We start from the raw sequence: 19,496 nt of genomic DNA on the forward strand, positions 1-19,496 counted from the left end.
ATTTGAACATTTACTAATTGTGCTCATGCCAGATGTAGTTTGATTGAACTGCCCTAGTTGCATTTACCTGTATAAGTACTATAAGAAAGTAGCCACAGAAGTATTCTTGTGTGAACGGAGATATATATATATATCTTGACGATAGAACATTTATATGGTTTTAACTAGGGCAATGTTTAAGATGAGTCAAGCAGAGCAGAGCAACACGCAACAGCCTTCAGCTGTTAGCACTGAGAATAATGATGTAGTAAGAAGTGTTGTAGAACCGATCGCTACTGATAGCGCGATAGAACGCCCTGTAGACACGGCTGGAGATGTAACAGCAAGTACGCAACATGGATTAGATCCATTGGTCATTATCATGAAGCAGATGCAGATGTTAACTGAGACCATGAATAATATGAATACGAAATTAGCCTCAGTTACTGAAGGGCAAGAAAATCTGAAAATTGACATTAATGCAAAGTTAGCCTCAGTTACTGAGGGGCAAAATGATTTGAATACGAAATTAGCCTCAGTTACTGAAGGGCAAAATGATTTGAATACGAAATTAGCCTCAGTTACTGAAGGGCAAAATGATTTGAATACGAAATTAGCCTCAGTTACTGAAGGGCAAAATCATTTGAATACAAAATTAGCTTCAGTTACTGAAGGGCAGGAAAATTTTAAAGCTGACATTAACGCGAAGTTCGCCTCAGTTAATGAAGGGCAAAATGATTTGAACGCGAAATTAGCCTCAGTTACTGAGGGGCAGGAAAATCTGAAAGCTGAGATTAAGCAGCAGTTACACGACAGTTTTTCCGAATTAGAGCAGCGGATAGAGGCGAAGACAAAGGAACTTAAAGACCAGGCCGAAGAGACGGAACGAAAATTAACTGCACAAATAGAATTGGTGAAAGCTCAATGTGAGGAATCTACTCACCGCGTACGTGTAGAAATGAAGGAGTATGTGGCCATTAAGATAGATACTGTAAGGGAACAGGTGGAAATGGTTCCGCAATTAGTACAAAAGCAAGATGCCATGTCATGTGCAATTGCGCAACTTCCTGAATTGGCACGTACGCAGACGAACCTAAAGGAAAGTGTCGAACATCTGACAGAACGTCAAGACGTTATAGACCACCAAATTAATGTATTAACGGGTAAATTATCTGAAATCACATTAGAAAACAAAAGGCTAATGTGTGAAAACGTTGAGCAAAATGTTAAAGCAGCATTCCAGAGTCTGTGTGGCAAACAGGAAGAGAATTTGTTTGCGAAAGGACTTGAGGAAGTGCGACAGCAGTTAGGTGCTGATTTCGAGCATTGGAAACAAACGATCGAAGAGTCGATACGCGTTTCACAACAAGGCTCAGAACAAATGAATACAGGCCAGCAGCAGAAGTTGCCAGCGAGTATAGAGCCAGTTACTGCACATTCGCACACAATACCGACTTGTGTAAGTAACTCAAATATTAAATTGCCACGAGCTAGTTGTTCGCGTGAAGTTATATCTGATGGAGATTACGAAAGTCTTTGCCATGCCGAAGAAAAAATGATAAAGCATCGGCAATTTCAGATTTTTAACACTGACAAAAGGGGGGTCCATCCGATTGTTTTTATTCGCAGTAGAGGAGTGCTACCCAGAAATTGGTCGGAGTGGCAGAAGATCAGTTTCGTTACTGGGTATATACAAGGTTCGGGGGCGATCTGGGCCTCGGACATGACTTCTGTTTGCTCGACCTATGATGATTTTGAGAAAGCGTTTTTAGCAAAGTTCTGGTCAGAAGGGGTACAGGAACGCCTAAGGCAGGAGGTGCTCTATACAGAGCCTTTCTCTTTTTCAAAGGGAAGCCTTAGGAAGTATTTTGAAAAATATATAAATGAAACTAGATATTGGGACAGACCTATGCCCTTGCCAGACATAATAAACATACTTAAGGCAAGACTACCAACTAGCATCCGGAATTAGTTAATTTACGGCAACGATAAAGACCTGGAGTCGTTCCTCACGACGTTAGATCATATAGACATTATAGAAGAGAACAACCAGAAAGCCCGTAACAACAGATTCCAATATAGGGAGATAGAACCTCCGCCAAATGGTAGGCAAGTGAACGCACAGAGATCGATAAATAGTGGAGAAACCCCTCAAAATCTCAATAATAATACCGGCAACAGTCTTGCGAGGGGCTATCCAAGGAACAACAGGAATGGGAAACGATACAATCCCATATGGGGGAACGAAAGGAATTTCGGACCGCAAGCCTGGAACAATAACAGTAATAGAAAGTGGAATCAACCGGGGGGAATAAACTCAAATGACCAACATCAGTGGGGACGGACATCTACGAATCAATCAGTAATTACCGAAGTGACGGATGATGTCAACCATCAGGCGAATCAAAATTCAACAAACTTGTAAGGACCCACTCGTGCCCCGGAGGAGCGGTCAACAATTGGTTGAGGGGCAACAGGATATGTGTACCTATGCTAACGTATAATGATGGACGATTACTGGCAGATGAATTGACCGAGGACTTAGAACCCCAAGATGAGGATAAGGAACAGGTGGCAGTAGCCGAAGTGCACGTTATTTTGGAGACTGTACCTATAGTGGCGGTTTTAGACACAGCTGCAACCACAAATGTTATTTCGGAGGCTCTATTCAACAAGATCAGAAATATAAGACGAGTACCAATTTTTCCAGTTCAAAATTGTAGAATAATAGGCGCCGTTGGGGCTAGATCGGCTAATGTAAAAGTGCAGTCACTAATTAGTGTAGAAGTCGGAAATGTAGCAATATTAAGCACATTCCTTGTTGTGAAAAATTTGGTGGTAGACTGCATTATCGGAGTCGACAGCCTACGTCAATACGGATGCAGAATAGATTTTAAAACAGGAAAAATTTGGTTAAATGTAAATAAACAAGAAATTAAGTTGGACTTCTTGAAAAAGGAAAGCCTTACCAGAAAATATAATAGTGGGATCAGTGTGCAAGTAATCAGGACTGCACAAAATCCTAAACAGCACGTGAATAATGAGTTCCAAGTCAAAGGAGATTTCGATCAATTAGTGTATGAGAAGTTAAATGAATCCGACTGCATTACTGAAGATCAGAAGAAGCAGCTCAAAGAATTATTATTAGTGTATGAAAACGTGTTTGATGAAAGGCCAGGAGTTATTAAGGGATACATATGCCATTTCTACGTTAAGCCGCACGAAACATATTGTAGAACTTTCTATCCTGTTCCCTGGAGGTTAAAGGCTCAAGTTCAAAAAGAAATAGATCGCATGTTGAAATGGGGTTTGATCGAACCCTCTACAAGCCCGTACTGCTCCACATTGTTGGTCGTACCAAGAGCATACACGGGATCGAACAAAATAAAAGGGTTATTTTCTCATAACGACTTAAAAAAAAAATTATAATGAAGATTAGAAGATAGTGAGGAATGGTGTTCCGAGTGACAGAACTGAACGCTCGTAAAAAACATAACAATAAACTGTGTGTGTAGTGATAGAAACCTTTAAATTGAAATAGTTAATCAGTGACATAGAGTAGAGAAATAGTGACTAACTATTATTATCGAGTGTTGTAAAGAAGATAGTGGAGATAGGCTTCACCTGTGGTTTGGGTGAACATAGAACTTTAGCATTGCTAATGTTATCAAGATTTATAAAGGATCTAACTGACCTTCAAGAAGAATGAAATGTTTCCCGCAAATGACGCTGAATAATCAAAAGAGGTTCCGAGTGAATATTCATATATAATCTCATGTGAACGCTTACATGTGTAAACGTGTGAAGGGATGTGTTGTGGCAGTGAATCGTGAGTGACGGTTGACGCCGCAAAGATAATTTCCCGCGCGAAACAGTTGACGTCGGCGCGAGAGTTAAAATCGATATAGACGATACAGATATGCTTTGTAAGAGACTCGCACCGAACGCGAGGATAAACTGATTCATGTTGAACTTTAAAAAGAATAGGTGTTATAATTAGAAGTTAAGAGTTTCTAATTTATTAATGAATGATTAAAGAAAGTAATATTCATAGAAGTAGGAGTTATTTAATGGTTCGTGTTCGTTTGGGAATTTTGTGTGAAAAAATCCATTTCCATATATGAGCATGGATGAACACCGTATGAATCAGAGAGTAAATGAAAGAAGTGAATCCGCATTCCTCAATGCTAATAACTTTTACATTTCAGCACTCAAGCGAAGAAATATATGTATTTAGAATAAAAAGTTTTGAGTATAGCTAAATTATATGACTTATCAAGGAAATATGAATTATGTCTTTGTATCAAATGAACTACACTTTCCATTATTCGATGATTTGAATCCAAAATCTATAGTAAGTTACATGAATCCTTTAAATTACGAAGAACAAATCAGTGATAGAAAATGTGTTAGAACTTTTTGACTTATAAGCACAAGTGGGGAGGCAAAGTCAAAAGGAGTATTCAAACGAGAGTAAATTGGATGATGCTTTTGGCAACATCATTAGTTAATGGTTGAATTCATTGAAGTACGTCGTAACAAAAAGGATCCATGAAGCCATAAGGATTTTGCTTTCAAAAAGGAGAATCTTGGACGGTGCAACCTAACCAGTTCTCTTACAGGAAGAATTTCCCTTTCGGTCATTGCTAATTCTTTTGGAATGAATGTTGCATGTGAATTCGAGTATCCCTGTTCCTTCTACTCTTCCCATTGTGGGCCGCGTAGAAGATCAACTACAAAGGGGGCCGCGTAGAAGACCGACTACAAATGTGGACGTCGGGGACATGCAAGACCCGGGGGAGTTTAGCACCGCAAGATATTGTACTAGGAACAAGATTGTAAAACGAGAATTCACATTATTCATTGTAAAACGTTTTTTTTTTTTTTTTTGCTAGAGGCACAAACCACTCTTCTCCAAATCGTGATACAAATTGATCCCTGTCTTTCCTTTAGAGATCCATTTCAAAATTATATATTTTTTTTCTTCTATAGGCTTTCCTATCTTCTATGTACCGTAGGCTGGGGGTCTAGGCTTAAGAGGTTTTCCAAGGTTTCCCTGCTTAAGAAAGTTCCCGAATGGGTAGACCCTGACAACAGTTCATGAAAGATCATCTTCCTTGGTTGTGCATAGCAAACATAACACCTAGATGCACGTAAAAGCAATACAGCCGCGGTACCTGTCTCTTCATTTCTTCTGTCTTCAACATTTCTTTTCTTCGCCTGTCTCAAACATAATATTCTTTTTCAGTCGGAGGACTGACAATCATCACTTCCGGGTTATCCACGCTAATAGATAGCTCGCGAAGTGTGTTCGATGAATCAAAATTGAGCTCACAAACTTCGCTCGCTGCGAGGGGCATTGTAATCTCCCCACGGAAAATTACCCTCTACCACGCAATAATTAATAAGGGTTAATCAAATCATCCACAATTATTTACTTTTGAAAAATATCTGATCGGATTTTCTAGTAATATATGCGCCGACAGCTCGTCGACGCCAAGGTATTTTTCTAGTACGTTTATTCTTTGGAACAACAGAGGTACAGAGATGTATGCTCCATGGTTATTATAGAGGGAGAAGGACACAGCTTCGGAAGTATCGTTTGGAAGATTGTCGGATTGCTAAAAGAGATTTATTTACTCTTCTTCGCGTTAAAACGAGCTAGGAACGTTTGTGCCGCTAGCGTGATAGATAAAGAGAAAGACAAAGACTGTAAAAGCAAATTCACGAGACTTGAAATCCACAGAAAGCGGAACATGTACGGAAATGGATTCAATATACAATTTTCCTCAGAAATAAGGTTTGTGACCATTTTATTCTAGAGTGAATGATGAATGAGTTCTCTGTCTGAATCATTGATGATTGTCTGGGCCCTGTAATTAATTGGGAAGTTTCAGCTGTGACGAAGAGAGCCTGCAATCTCGGAGCTTTTTATAAATCGTCCAAAAAGGCTTCGTCCACATCTGAAATTTTAGATCTGTTGTAAACTGAACGAATTGTTCAAACGATCGATTTTCCCAACTGAATGCAGCGCTTAATAATAATAACAAATGTAAAGATCTTTTCCAGCAAGCCAGCCGCTGAATATTAAGACGAAGGGCTCCACCAGAGATTCTACTAGGATGATTTCACGTAAATAATATATTTAAACTGTACACAGATAAAGGACAGAGAGAGAGGAAGAGAGAGAGAGAGAGAGCGAATGAAATTCGAGAAATTACTCTGAATCCTCCATTAGCATAATTGTATGTCTGTCTTTCCACGGATCAGCCTACATATAAACCACGAAGCCCTGACTTTATTGTACCGATTTATGTGTGAGAGTGAAGGAGTAATAAAGGCGACAGATACACCTCTGTACAGACAAAACATTACACCAAGTTAGCGGCAAGCTGCATTCACACATACTTTCATCATTTCCAAAGTAGAGAGAATTCATTATAGGGAGGAGGAGATATTCCAACACCAACAACTCCAAACCCTCCCCAAATGCAGTTTAAAATGCTAGATATGAGAATAAAATCCAACTTCTTGGAGTAAATGAAGAACCAAACCACCTGTCTGAATGTTGTCAACATTAAAAGCAAAGAACACTGAAGGCAATGCAAGGCATGGAGATACAGTAGGAGGGGGCATTCCACCAGGATGAGAGCTACTCTCTGCAAGTCTCCACAATCACAAAGTGGTGTTGCTCAGTACTTAGGAGAGAATTATGGGTTAATCTGGAAGGAGCAATGCGGGAATGACATAGGACGGTGGATTCCATACATAAGAAACAAAAGGAGCCATGTAGCCGTATTTTATTTGACAGCATGGAGTTTATTAGAGGGAGCAGTAGGCCACCAGATGATGTTCCATCTCCAATTGTGTACAGGCCTTACTTGCCCCTGCAACTCTCGGTCTGAAATTGTAAAAGCAACAGTTAGACAAGTTGGGCAGCTTATTTCCCAAGATACCCACATGAACAGGTATCCAGACAAAGACAACTGAGCAGGTATTCTCCAATTAAAATAGCTTCGCGATTGACAATCGTAGTGGAGATGGGAAGTGTTGCCGGCATGCAACCAGATATGCTAGACAAGGCTCTGCATGTATCTACAAAACAGGTAACACAGTGACCATGTGGCTCTGAAGAAAGAACTATGATTGGCTGGCAGCTGGCCTTTCCACTCAACTCACTGAAATGTCAATCACAAATCGGAGTACAGCATGACTAAGACCAGAGAGATCAGTAGCCTGGAGACTGTTCAGTGAGTTACTAGAATTTGAGACAAGATTGAAGGAGATCTGTTTAATAAAACATAGGGCACTGTTAATGTTAGAAGTTTTGCTGCATAAACACAACATTTTCCCATCCTGTTCAAGGGTTTAGAGCCATCAGAGTAAATGACAGTAGCACCTCCTCATACTTCCAAAGAACTCAGAGAAACAGAAAGGTCAGGAAGGAGTGACTGAAATTGAGGTTCCTGAAACAGACCAGACTTAATTCATTGTCTGGATACTAACCAAGGACAAGTGCACAGGAATACACAGCGAGCACACTCTAAGGGAGCTATGGAGAAGGCAGAGGATCCAGCAGAGGGGCACTGTGACGGATAAACATATTCAAAGTGGGCATTGGATGGTTGACATCCCTTGTATGAAAAGGAATTTAGTAAGTTGTATGAATAGCACGAGTTCATACAATTGGAAGTGCAGAGGTAAGATCCCCACTTCGGTAAGCAGACTGCCTATGAGACTGGTCTGGAAGGCACAAGTGGCCAGTCTTCCACCACAACGATATACTGGGCCCAATAATTTCAGAGATGAAGGTAGCACTGAACCATACATTCAATCATAGTCCAATCAAGACGAGACCAATGTCCAGTAAGAATGAAGTAGAACAGCACTTTCCGCAACCCAAGAGCTGTGGGCAAGGAGGTAGAAAGCTTTAATCTCCACATTCAGCTAGTTTTAAAGTAACAAATATGGTGGAGTCAAGTCATATTATTTCAAAGAGGAGTCACAAAATTTGGAATTGTGCACCACTGTGTACCAAAACAGAGTTGCAGTTTCAGATGAACTGTGGTACAAAGACAGAAATACGTGACTCACAATTAGTGGGAGAAAACTGAAGGCCATGGGAAAGGGTCCAAGCAGAGGCCCTCCAGATGGCTCCTTGGAACTGGCATTCAGATAAGGCTACTGACTGGCAGGTGTACAAAAATCAAAAGCCATTGATAAGCAGTTCAGTGGTAACCACAAGTTTGACAGATGTCACTTTGCCATTAGGAAGAGTGTAACATTCTGCACTGAGCCCTTAGAGACACTGTTCTTTCGGACCCATGGGGAGTCGAGCGATGCACCACTTCCAACCTGAAACAATCGGAAGGATAAAAACTGGCAGATAAAAGTTGATAGCACGTCTTGAAAACCCAATCTTGGAGGATAAGTAAAAAGTGGTGGTGCCAACAAGTGTCGTATGCCTTACATAGTTTGAAAAAGGCTGCAAATGAGATGTTGGCATTTAGAAAAAGCTTGTCAGACTGCTGTGTCTAGCATAGTTTGAAAAAATCTGCAAATGAGATGTTGGCAATTAGAAAAAGCTTGTCAGACCACTATGCCAGAGGCATATGTTCCCACAGAGGAAACATAGCTCTCCCAGCACTCCTTACTGTGCTTAATTTGGTAGCAAGGCTTTGCATGGAGCCCCAAAGCAATGAGTGTGGTATGTGAAGGAAGTCACTCAAGATATCACAGGGCCATATGACAGTCCTGAATAGTACTGTGCCACGTCTCTGGTCCACCACACAACCAGCTGCTGATGGAGATATCCCATAGAAAGGGGCACAGTAGTTCTATTAATGTGGGTGATCGAGTCAGAGACATCTCAACAACCTTTCTGATACAATCTGCTGGAGAAGGGACAAATGTAATGGCAAAGGCATACAAATACCAACTGGCTCTTCGGGGACCTCAATACAGTAATGGGTCTATTGGGTGGTGATAAAAAAGGTGACAGGATCACCTGAACGTAATAAATTTCACAAGGATGGTGACGTCGTAGTGCCCACTGTAGAGAAGCCATGAGATCGAGAGAAGATATTGTAATGTCCACATCTGAAAAGGTGCCAAGGACAGCACTAAAGTGGTTAGAGGTACAGTCATAGAGAGGAGACATATGAAGATAAGAAAGAAGCTAATCAACTGCAAGGCCTCTACAAGAAGAAGTGGCACTTACTCACATGGGGTAATGTGCACTGTAATCCCCAGGCAGGAGAAAGGGTGGAGAAACATGATGGATTAAGGTAGTCATCTCAACGTTAAGTCAGTGCCTGCCTGGAAGAAAATAAATGTTACAAATGCTGATCACTGATATCAGTTTCACTGATACTGTGGGTCCACTCACTGATGACATCTGTAAAAACTAATGTACAGATCTCACTAGGTGCTCTCTCAGGGCCAGTACAGTTCAAAAAGAAAGCATGATCACCTCAACAGGTTAGGGAATGGAATGGTCATTAATGAAATATGTTTCTCAGAGAGCAACACAGATCAAAGAACTGGAGGACATTAGTAGTTTTAGTGCTGGCTGGTGACAATAATATCCATTGCAGTTACATTGTTTAATCACAGTCTATCATTAGTGGGGAGGGAAAAACACCTACAAACACAGGCTCCAAGTTCAGGGGCACAGAAGGATCTGGTACCTGGCGTGAGAACTTAACTGCTTAAAGCAGCAGTGGGGCCCAAAGTCTAGGGCTTCTTCATACACTGACTGACATAAAAGCTGTAAAGTAATCATCATACTTTGTCTATCAGTGTTGGAAATAACTGGTGAGATTAATCAACAACAGAAATGAAACATTCTCAAGCAACGACTGCTACACCCATAAGAGAAGATAAACATAACTGGATGAAGAAGAAATTAAATGAATGGTTTGACGGAGATGAAATCAATGAAACTACAACAACTCTAAATGGTATCAATGCAAACCATTCAGATATGCCGAACCAGCAATGTAATGGAGATTTGCACGAAAGGGCCTAATGGTTAAGGAAACTACTAATGACAAACAGGAAATCCAGGTTAGTCTCAGTCTGGCACAAATTTTAAATTATCGCTATGTTTCCACACCAGACAGCCTTTTAGAACAAACTCTGGAGTTTTATCTCCCAGCTACAACCTGCTGGAAGTAGTGTGGCACAAAATTTTTTCAATGGAAAAAACCATTTACAGATGGGCCAAACAAAATTAAAAATAGAATTAATTTATGACACCTAATATGCATCATCTAACAAGAATGGAGGATGAAATGTTTAATTTTAAGTAATGGTTGCTAGATTAGGGGAAGACGGCAATAAGACTTGAGATTACAGATCAGTATAACTGACTTACCTTAAGTGATTTAGGAACACAGGAATCATTCAAATGCTGTATGGAAGATGTAATTAACTAACTTATTACATCAAGGTGATAGGACCTTAATGTAAATAGAGCTCCCCTACAAATGTTTTGAGTTGTAAAATTTGAGGTGTATAAAAAATAAAGGCCTTTACAAATGAGAATAAAGGAATGTTACAAAGACTGAGGAGCTGGAGTGGGAAATAACAGTGCAGTCATAGATCCAAAGAAACAAAGCAGTAGGTGCAGAATATCAAAGTTAGTCTCCATGAGGATAGCTAAAAAAGTTTGATATGCTTAAAAAGGAAATCTGGACAGCAAAGAATAAACAAAAAGCTGCATTCACAAGTTGGAAATGTCAAAAGGAATATTTTACATACCTAAACTAATATGGACAGTACAAAAAATGAATATGTTATATGTTCAAAGAAAGGTTCACGTGAACATTTGCAACATGAGCAATTAGACAGCGAATCCAGAATCAATATTTATAAATCATAATCTCAAAAAGGAAAAAAAAGTGAAATTGTTGTAATTTTATTTAAAAGTTGTACTATATCAGTCAAATATACAATGCACTGACCTGTGCAGCAAGAGCACGAGTAATTATTTCAACTTGCACACGACCACCTCGCTTTATCTCCAGTGGTGGCAGCCACCGATAATAGCACTGTGCCCAGAGTTGCAACGATGAAACTCCACAGCGAGGTGACAGTGGAGAAACAGACGACTTAGAAAGCCGCCTGAACAGCGGATTGTGAAACAGCTCTTGGTCTCGTGCTTCTGAGAACTGCTCATCCCAGTCCCAAACACTGCGGAGTATTAATGGATTTTGTGGATCCTGGAAGAAGCAATTTGTTATACATGAAGTAAAAATGGTAATCATTTATTCAAGGAAAAAATAAACCAACAGAACTTTATAGTTTGTATTATATCAAGACTTTCCACTACCATATGAAAAATTCTATGTTTAATGATAATCGTTCACTGCAACATAGTAGTTCTGCCCAGAAGATGATTGCATAAACACTAAACAGCACACAGTAATTCATTACTTTTGAACTTAGATATCTCTCTCTCTCTCTCTCTCTCACACACACAGACACACACACACACACACACACACACACACACACACACACACACACACACACACAAAATGTCATTAATTATTCTCTTGCAGTGCTTCACTTCAAACGGGTGGCGTTGATCCACTCAGAACTGATCACTACACTTGTCCCAACAATAAAGGAAAGGAACCCAAGTAAACAAAAAACTGTTCTCATAATGATCAAAGGATTAATCTACCATCAGGCATCACTTGAGACATCTAATTCTAGCAATACATAAAAAGCTGCAAATGCTGCAATGGCCTCACCAAAATACAGAACTGTGTGTTTAGGAGCTAACATTTAAGTTATTTAAGAATAACTTTCTTCCAACTGTGGACCTCCATTGCTCTGTTCTTGACTTCTCAAGCCACAATTTGTTAATCACCACTTACAGCTACTATTTTTCCACAGACGTATGATCCTTCCATTTGTCTGTGATATAACACCAGTAGGTTAGACACCACACCACAATGAATCTCCGCTATAAGTCAGCTGCATCATCTCCCTGTATTCTAACATGCCCTGTTACTGCTACATAGTTAAATATTCCTTCCTGCACTTTTGCAAAAGTTCAATATAATCTCAATTGTTTTGAATTATTCTCTGTTGTGTTCATTTGTTATACAGTTTGTTTCCACTGAGCACACTGGAGCATATAATAAATTTCTCTCCGTTTCTAAAGTCTCACTCACTCTGGTGCCAAAAAGATATCCACAAAGTTCTGTGTCAGACAATGAAAATACTATATGCAAAGGAGACTAAAATACTATCCCACTGAGACAATGCAAGTGCTGCCATCCTTAAATGCACAGACGGGTATACTTATTCCAACTGAGGGACACACACACACACCTGTTATTTTTACTCCATCAAACTTAATATTACCGAGAATCAATTGTGGCTTTCTTGGGAAGATTCCTAATGTTATCACTGCATATGATCAAGTCAGAAACAACCATTCAAAGGTAGACAAATGAAACACATTCCAAGAAATCATAACAAAAAGACTTGGTACAGGGCAGCACTAATACTTCTAATCATAAGCTCAATACCCTCAAGGTGAACTCAGTGTCCAATATTCCTAGATAGAACGTTTTGTTCATCCACATTACTGGGATGCAATATCTCTGCATAACTTCATATGTACTTATATATCTATATCTATAATCTGCAAACCACTGAGATGTGTATGGCAGAAGATACTTCCCCACTGTGCCACATATTAGGATTTTCTTCTGTTCTGTATACACTGAGCATAGGAAGAATGGCTGCTCAAATACATCTGTGCCTTTGCAGCCCCTGTGGGAGTGATATTTAGGGAGCTGCAGGGTATTACTAGATTCCTCACAGAATACTAGTTCTTACAACTTTGTAAGTAGGCTTTTGTATGCTCTTTTGTATGTGTTCAGTATTCTCTGTTAGTCGTATTCGGATGGGTCCAATACAAATGAGCAATATTCTATGATGGGTCACACAAGATTTTTGTAAACAGACTGCATTTTCTCAGTTTTCTACCAATGAACCAAAGACTGTCACCTGCTTTGTATATGACTGAGCCTAAGTGATTACTCCCTTACTAAACCCCACAAATGGTTTTATTCACGTATCTGTACAAGTACCTTGATTCCAATTTTGAAAAACTGGTATGCTAGTCACATGCAGCTACAATTTTGCATTTAGTGATATGCACAATTTTACACTTATGAGCATGTAAAGCAAGAAAAAGTTCAACGTATCTCTCATTTGTCTTACTCAAGTATGTAAACTATTAATCGTACAAAGATTACCATCATAATTGGTAACACTGTATAACACTTCAGAAAACCAATGTTAACATTTCTCTTCTACATAAAACCACATTCAGAAGTGCCCATCATGTACTGAAAGATTCAATTCACTCGGATTATATCACAATACCCAGATATACTATATCAGGTCAGAAAACTGCCCGTACAGAGCAGCCATGAAGTAACCCTTCTTCTGTCTCCTTGTCCTCAATTTTTTTTACATAATGAAACTGACAGACTTGTATACACTTATTTTCCTTCTGATGGATTTCCAGGCACTGGCAGTGAACTTTTTCTTCAAATTACTTATGGATATATAAGCTAATAAGTTCATCTGCAGTGTAAAGAACTTAAATTTTTATGGAACCTCTGAGCTTTACAGAGAGGCTTCTTTCAAACCCCATTTCAATAACATACTTGCTGAATTTTCTATTCCAAGCATGATGAGTTTGTTTTAGATCATAAAGACTTTTCTTCAAATGAAATAGCCTTCATTATATCAAGCAGGTCACTTATATAGATGGTTACTTCCAAATCACCATACAAAAAAGCAGTACCCACATATATCTTTATAAGGTTCGTATTCTGATTTGGAGAAACACTCATTAGTTATTGAACAATGAACATACGTATCTTAAAACTCTGTTAATAATCAAAACTTCTGGTGAAAAATCCTTTACTACCAGTCTAGCCTTAAATTTATCAATGGAACTGTCACCACTCCCTTTTTATTTTGCAAATCCATTTACAAGGAGTGGTTCTAAAGCCCAAGTCTGTCTTACAGAGCTTTTATTTCTTCATCCACTGCTCCTTTCCACTTACATTGTTGATGTGATCTCATGATTTCTTGACTTGTTTGTGGATCTACACAATCTATTAAAGAGAAACTACGTAATTTTCATATGTTATTGGACCTTTAAAACTGGAAACGGACCTTTAAAACTGGAAACCATGTCTCCTGGTTGTTAGTTAGTTAGTTACATGTTCCATGGATCATTTTATACAATAGATCCTAATGATGTGGAACGAGTCATTTTACATTCACATCACATTTTTTTAATGCTTACCTTCTATACAGAAGATATTTTAGCCTAAAATCTAAAGTCTGTCATTTATTCCCAGCTGGATGAGACACACAAAACTGAAATTAACATCCATGACTTTTCAGAGAGTTAAATGTCATTCCTGAAAGTTCTAGAGAGAAAACTATGCTCTAAACAGTACCTTAGGGGAGTGATGTAATGGTTTGACAGTGCACGACTTATGACTCACTAGAGGAAGTATCTTGTCCAAAACAAAACAGTATTAAAATGTGCAAACATCTCCTATAACCCATATATTATACTCTCTAAGAATACCGTAACTCCACATCAAATCTCGAGTCTTTTCCAGATCATAAAACCACACAATGGAGGTGTAAATAAATGTATGAAATACTTTTATATGACCGCGTCCCATCAGGTTCAAAATGGTTCAAATGGCTCTGAGCACTATGGGACTTAACATCTATGGTCATCAGTCCCCTAGAACTTAGAACTACTTAAACCTAACTAACCTAAGGACATCACACAACACCCAGTCATCACGAGGCATAGAAAATCCCTGACCCCGCCGGGAATCGAACCCGGGAACCCGGGCGTGGGAAGCGAGCACGCTACCGCACGACCACGAGCTGCGGACGTCCCATCAGGTCATATTAACAAGTAAGGGACCACGTTGTCCAGTATCACACTGACTGTAGCTCACAGGAGTCAGTCATAAATATATAAAAGGTAATGGTTACTATCTGCTATGGAATATTTTGTTTGTATGTGGTGAGATTAATGCTATGGTAACTACTCCAATTGTTTCAGTTTCTATGAGAATCATTCTGATTCTAATGCCTCCCATTTGTTTTCACAGAAGTTACATACATAAAGAAATTACAATAACGCAATTAAATACAGCTAGATTTCATGTAAATACTGTCATTTTTTTCTACTTAGTCACCGTCATTTGTCATGCACTTTTGATAATGATGAACAAGAGCCTGCATGCCGTACTCTTTTAAAACATGAACAAGCTGAGGCTAGCCACCATCTTACAGCTTTGATGACAGCTATGGAGTCTGGAAAATGTTGGCCATACAGTCCATCTTTCATACGCCTAAAGAGATGGAAGTCAGAAGATGCTAAATGATGGCTCTATAGCAAATCTGATAAGACAGTGCAGCTAAAATTAGCAATGAATTCCACAGTTGCAAAACTCTTGTGGGTCATGGTATTATAAAGTTGCAAGTGGACGATTGTCATCATATCTGGCCTTGTTATGAAAACTCAGGTTTGCAGCCTCGTTGGTGTCAACTTGTAGTGTTCTGACTTGATAGCTGCATTAGGCTCCACACCATCCAGAAGAAAAGCCTCCTGCCTACATCAAAAGACTGAACATAACTTTCCTTGCAGGTACCCGTGTCTTGTTTGGAGAATTCAAATGTCATCACTCACATTCTGCCAAGTTGTGGTGACACTATGTCTCATCTCCAGTGATGATGGCTTTCAGAAAATTGTTGCCTTCAGCCTCATATTTGTTCAAAAGATCCTGACAAATTGGCATTCGGTGATTCTTTTGGTCTTGTGTTAACATCTGCAGGACACTTTGCGATAACTGGGGTTGGATAATAAATTGTTTAAGACTGCAGCAAAAAATTCATATGCGCACACAATCCCTTCATTGTAATCTGATGACCATCATGAATGAATTGATCAACACTACACCCAGTCATCCCAGCCTTCAGTCTCACTCAACACTGCATTAAAGTCACACTCCCAGGCATGAGGTGCAATGGGGCAGGAGCTAGCGAAAGACATCTGCCACAGCTGCGCTCTCAGAGTTGTGCTCTAAGAGTTCTAGTTACTCGAGTGCCATTTGTTCAGAGAACTATTATGATGAAATAGGACATTCTGTCAATATTAGCAGGCATGGCATATGTTCTGCTGGACAGACCCAGAACAAGTCAAGGTAGTTCCTACTGGGTTACTATCAAAGTACTAGCTTAATTTTATTATGAATTTGCATCGTCACATTAGATGAACAAAGTAACAATGACCATATTATCTGATTTTTCTGAAATTTACTCTTACAATGAATTGAAACAAGAATGCTAACAATTTATTTTCCTATCTCTTTGAGTTCCTGAACAGTGTGAATGTGGCAGTGGTATGTCATCTCACTGTGCAAGATCATCTCAGCTATAATAAGTGGGTAAACTAAAATAAGGACGGAGAGAAGGAGTGTGGTAGAATCACATGTAGATGCAGGTAAGATTTTATTAGAGTGAGATTAATGAAAGCTGCATCATGATCTGAGTGAAGAATGATATTATATTTGAATTTTAATTGAGTTTAATTATCTGAATTCATGAGAGCTGGTGGTGGCTGCAGATAGCCTCTGACATGGAGAAGGGCAAAGGTGTCCACAAAAAAAAAAAAAAAAAACAAGTCAATGTGATGGGAATTCAGACTATGGCTTCTGAAAGTTTGAAAGCTGGCATACGAATACTATCAGTTGTCGAAATAAAAATACAGCTTAGTTTGCAGGGACAGATATCCCTCAGCTACAATCTGGTAGAAAAGTTCAACAGAACGCAGAAGGGGAAGGAACAATAGCCCATCATAGAGCTAAGAATTGTCAGAGTTTGCAGGGAGGAGAAATTATGTCATATGTCAGTCTGAGAGAGCCTTCACCGGAGCCACTGATTTAAGCTGTTATAATATTAGAAGAATTAATATTCCTTAAGTGGATGGTCTGCTGTCACTGAAATCCATAATGGGCAGCAGCAGGGACGACATGCGACTGTTAGGGAGAATGAGTGTGGTGTTGGAAGAGCTTGGACTTGTGACGAATGTCAGCTCCACATCCACGAAATAGGACGCCCTGCTTTTGCTCAAGTTGATTTTACATCATCTAATGGAGCAAAGTTGCTTAGGAAGTGAATTTGATTGCTTTTGACAAAGCATTCTTGACAATCTAAACCAACTTACCGTATTTACTCGAATCTAGGCCGCACTCAAATCTAAGCCGCACCTGAAAAATGAGACTCGAAATCAAGGAAAAAAAATTTTCCCAAATCGAAGCCGCATCTCAAATTTGAGACTCGAAATTCAAGGGGAGAGAAAAGTTTTCGGCCGCACCTCCAAATCAAAACAAAGTTGGTCCATTGTAATATGAGACACAATTTAGGTCGAATGAATGACGATACAGCTACAGTAGTTTGGTTCCAGTCATAAGCTTAGCAGTTAAACTTTACCAGGTAGCCATTGCTATGTGTCAGGTGCTCCGTCTGGTTTGAATTGACTGCTTATTTTTCTTTGATCTGATATGTGCCGTTCTCTTTGTTATAGGTGTTGACGTCACTCTAAGCTGAAGATGCATTACTGTACTGTGTCATGCCATTCTGATAAAGCGTGTTTACGGCCTATCGCCGCTCGCGGCATGGCTTGCTTTTGTACGTGCTACCGCCGCTTACAATTAAAAAAAGAGTGGAATCGTCTCATTAGCGAAACAATGGCACAAGACTGCTATTTGTTGTTACTTACACTGCTGCTTTCTTTGATAATGATCCACAAGAACCAAACAATAGACTGCGTATGATAGAAGATGTTCTGAACGAGAGTTTAGCGAAAATTTTTCTCCGTTTGAAAATCTTTGCAGACGCCTCTTTAGTACATTACATTCTGCACAGAAATTAGAGTCGTCTTAGATTTAAAAATCTAGTCAATTGCCGTGCTTCATTTCTGACTGTATCACTATTAGGCATAAGAATAATACGAATATAAACATGACATGATATGTATAATCTTCCGCGTTTGCTGTTGTCTCACTCTAGTTTCGTAGTTTATTAGGCAGAAAGGACTTAAATGAGATAGAAGCAAACACGAAAGAATACATGGCAAAATGTTTATATTTGTATTATTCTTATGGTGAAGAGAATACTGCATGTGATTCACAATTCATAAGTTCCTATTAGCAACCATCTATGCTCATAGGTAGGAAAAAACTCAGAACGTAGAGTTGCCGGTATTGACAAGCGTCCCTGAACAGTCTCGCCATTCGGATTTTCGTAGTACATTGAAACGCTGCTACATTCGAAGATGAACAATACAGAATTTGTATCTACTTCAATGGATAATGTATGAAAATGCAGTGGTCGAAACTCAGGGCGGAGGAAAAAAGTTCATCTCCCACCTTTTTTTTATTTATTTACTGACGCAGACGTTTTGGCGCCAGTATTTATCTTTGTGCCTGCAAAGCATGCCTGTGTAGCGCTACATATATTTGACGGCAGAAGTTAGTTGTGGCAGCACCTACCAACATTTTTCAGAACTTCCGCTTACTTTGCACTCGATTCTAAGCTGCAGGCGGTTTTTTGGATTACAAAAACCGGAAAAAAAGTGCGGCTTAGATTCGAGTAAATACGGTAAATGATGGTAGAAAATGAGCAAAGCTTATGCCAGGTGAGATGGAATCACTCCAACCCATGTTGGTAAGTACGGTGCCATGATTACACCTGCAGTCTATGTCTTAATGTTGTGATTTTATCATCGTTGATGACCACTTTTTTCCAAATGGTGGGGTTAGGTTATTATTGTGGCTTGGAAAATATTGGGTTATTAATTGCCAGAAGATGTTGAACTATTCTGGCATTGTAGTTTGAAGCCCCGTGTGCCAGCTCACATAAATCATATGCTGCACAGCACAGATGTGGCTTAAAATTGTAAATTGCTTTGCCAATAATTTTTTCTTTTGTGCTAGTAGTGACACTTCGAGGATGCAAATCAGGTTTGCTTTAAATACATGGTGTAACAGCCATGAGAGTTAGTTACCTTTGAGATTGGATGTGGTGAGTTGATGTTAGTCAAGAATGCCTTTTAAGCAACAAAGACACCATTATCAACACCTCACTGAGTTTGAATGGGATCATGTAACAGGGCTACGAGAAGCTGAATGATTCTTCTGCGATACTGCAGGAAGACATGGCAGGAATATAGCCATTGTACATTATTGCTGGCAGTGGTAGTCATGAGAATGTATGGATGCAAGTAGACTGGGATCTGGACAGCCATTTGGCACTACCAACAGGGAAGACCACTGTATTCCACTTATGGCTCTGATGCATCATGCTGCATCTACAACAGCAATTTGAGCAGCAGTTGGCATCACAGTGACACAAAGGACTTGTATAAATCGATTACATCC

At 39.4% G+C, this 19,496-nt stretch overlaps 1 protein-coding gene across 1 annotated transcript in view; it reads right to left on the reverse strand.

The window, feature by feature from the left end:
- The window catches only part of LOC126198559 (myotubularin-related protein 10-B), a 159,782-nt gene that overhangs the window by 33,187 nt on the left and 107,099 nt on the right, over nucleotides 1-19,496 (reverse strand). Inside the window, exon 12 of the mRNA XM_049934985.1 lies at nucleotides 10,947-11,204. Within this exon, the coding sequence (XP_049790942.1) occupies nucleotides 10,947-11,204 (258 nt within the window). The remainder of the gene's footprint in view (nucleotides 1-10,946; nucleotides 11,205-19,496) is intronic.

Source organism: Schistocerca nitens, chromosome 8 (assembly GCF_023898315.1).
Source record: "Schistocerca nitens isolate TAMUIC-IGC-003100 chromosome 8, iqSchNite1.1, whole genome shotgun sequence".
Taxonomy (NCBI): Eukaryota; Metazoa; Arthropoda; class Insecta; order Orthoptera; family Acrididae; genus Schistocerca; species Schistocerca nitens.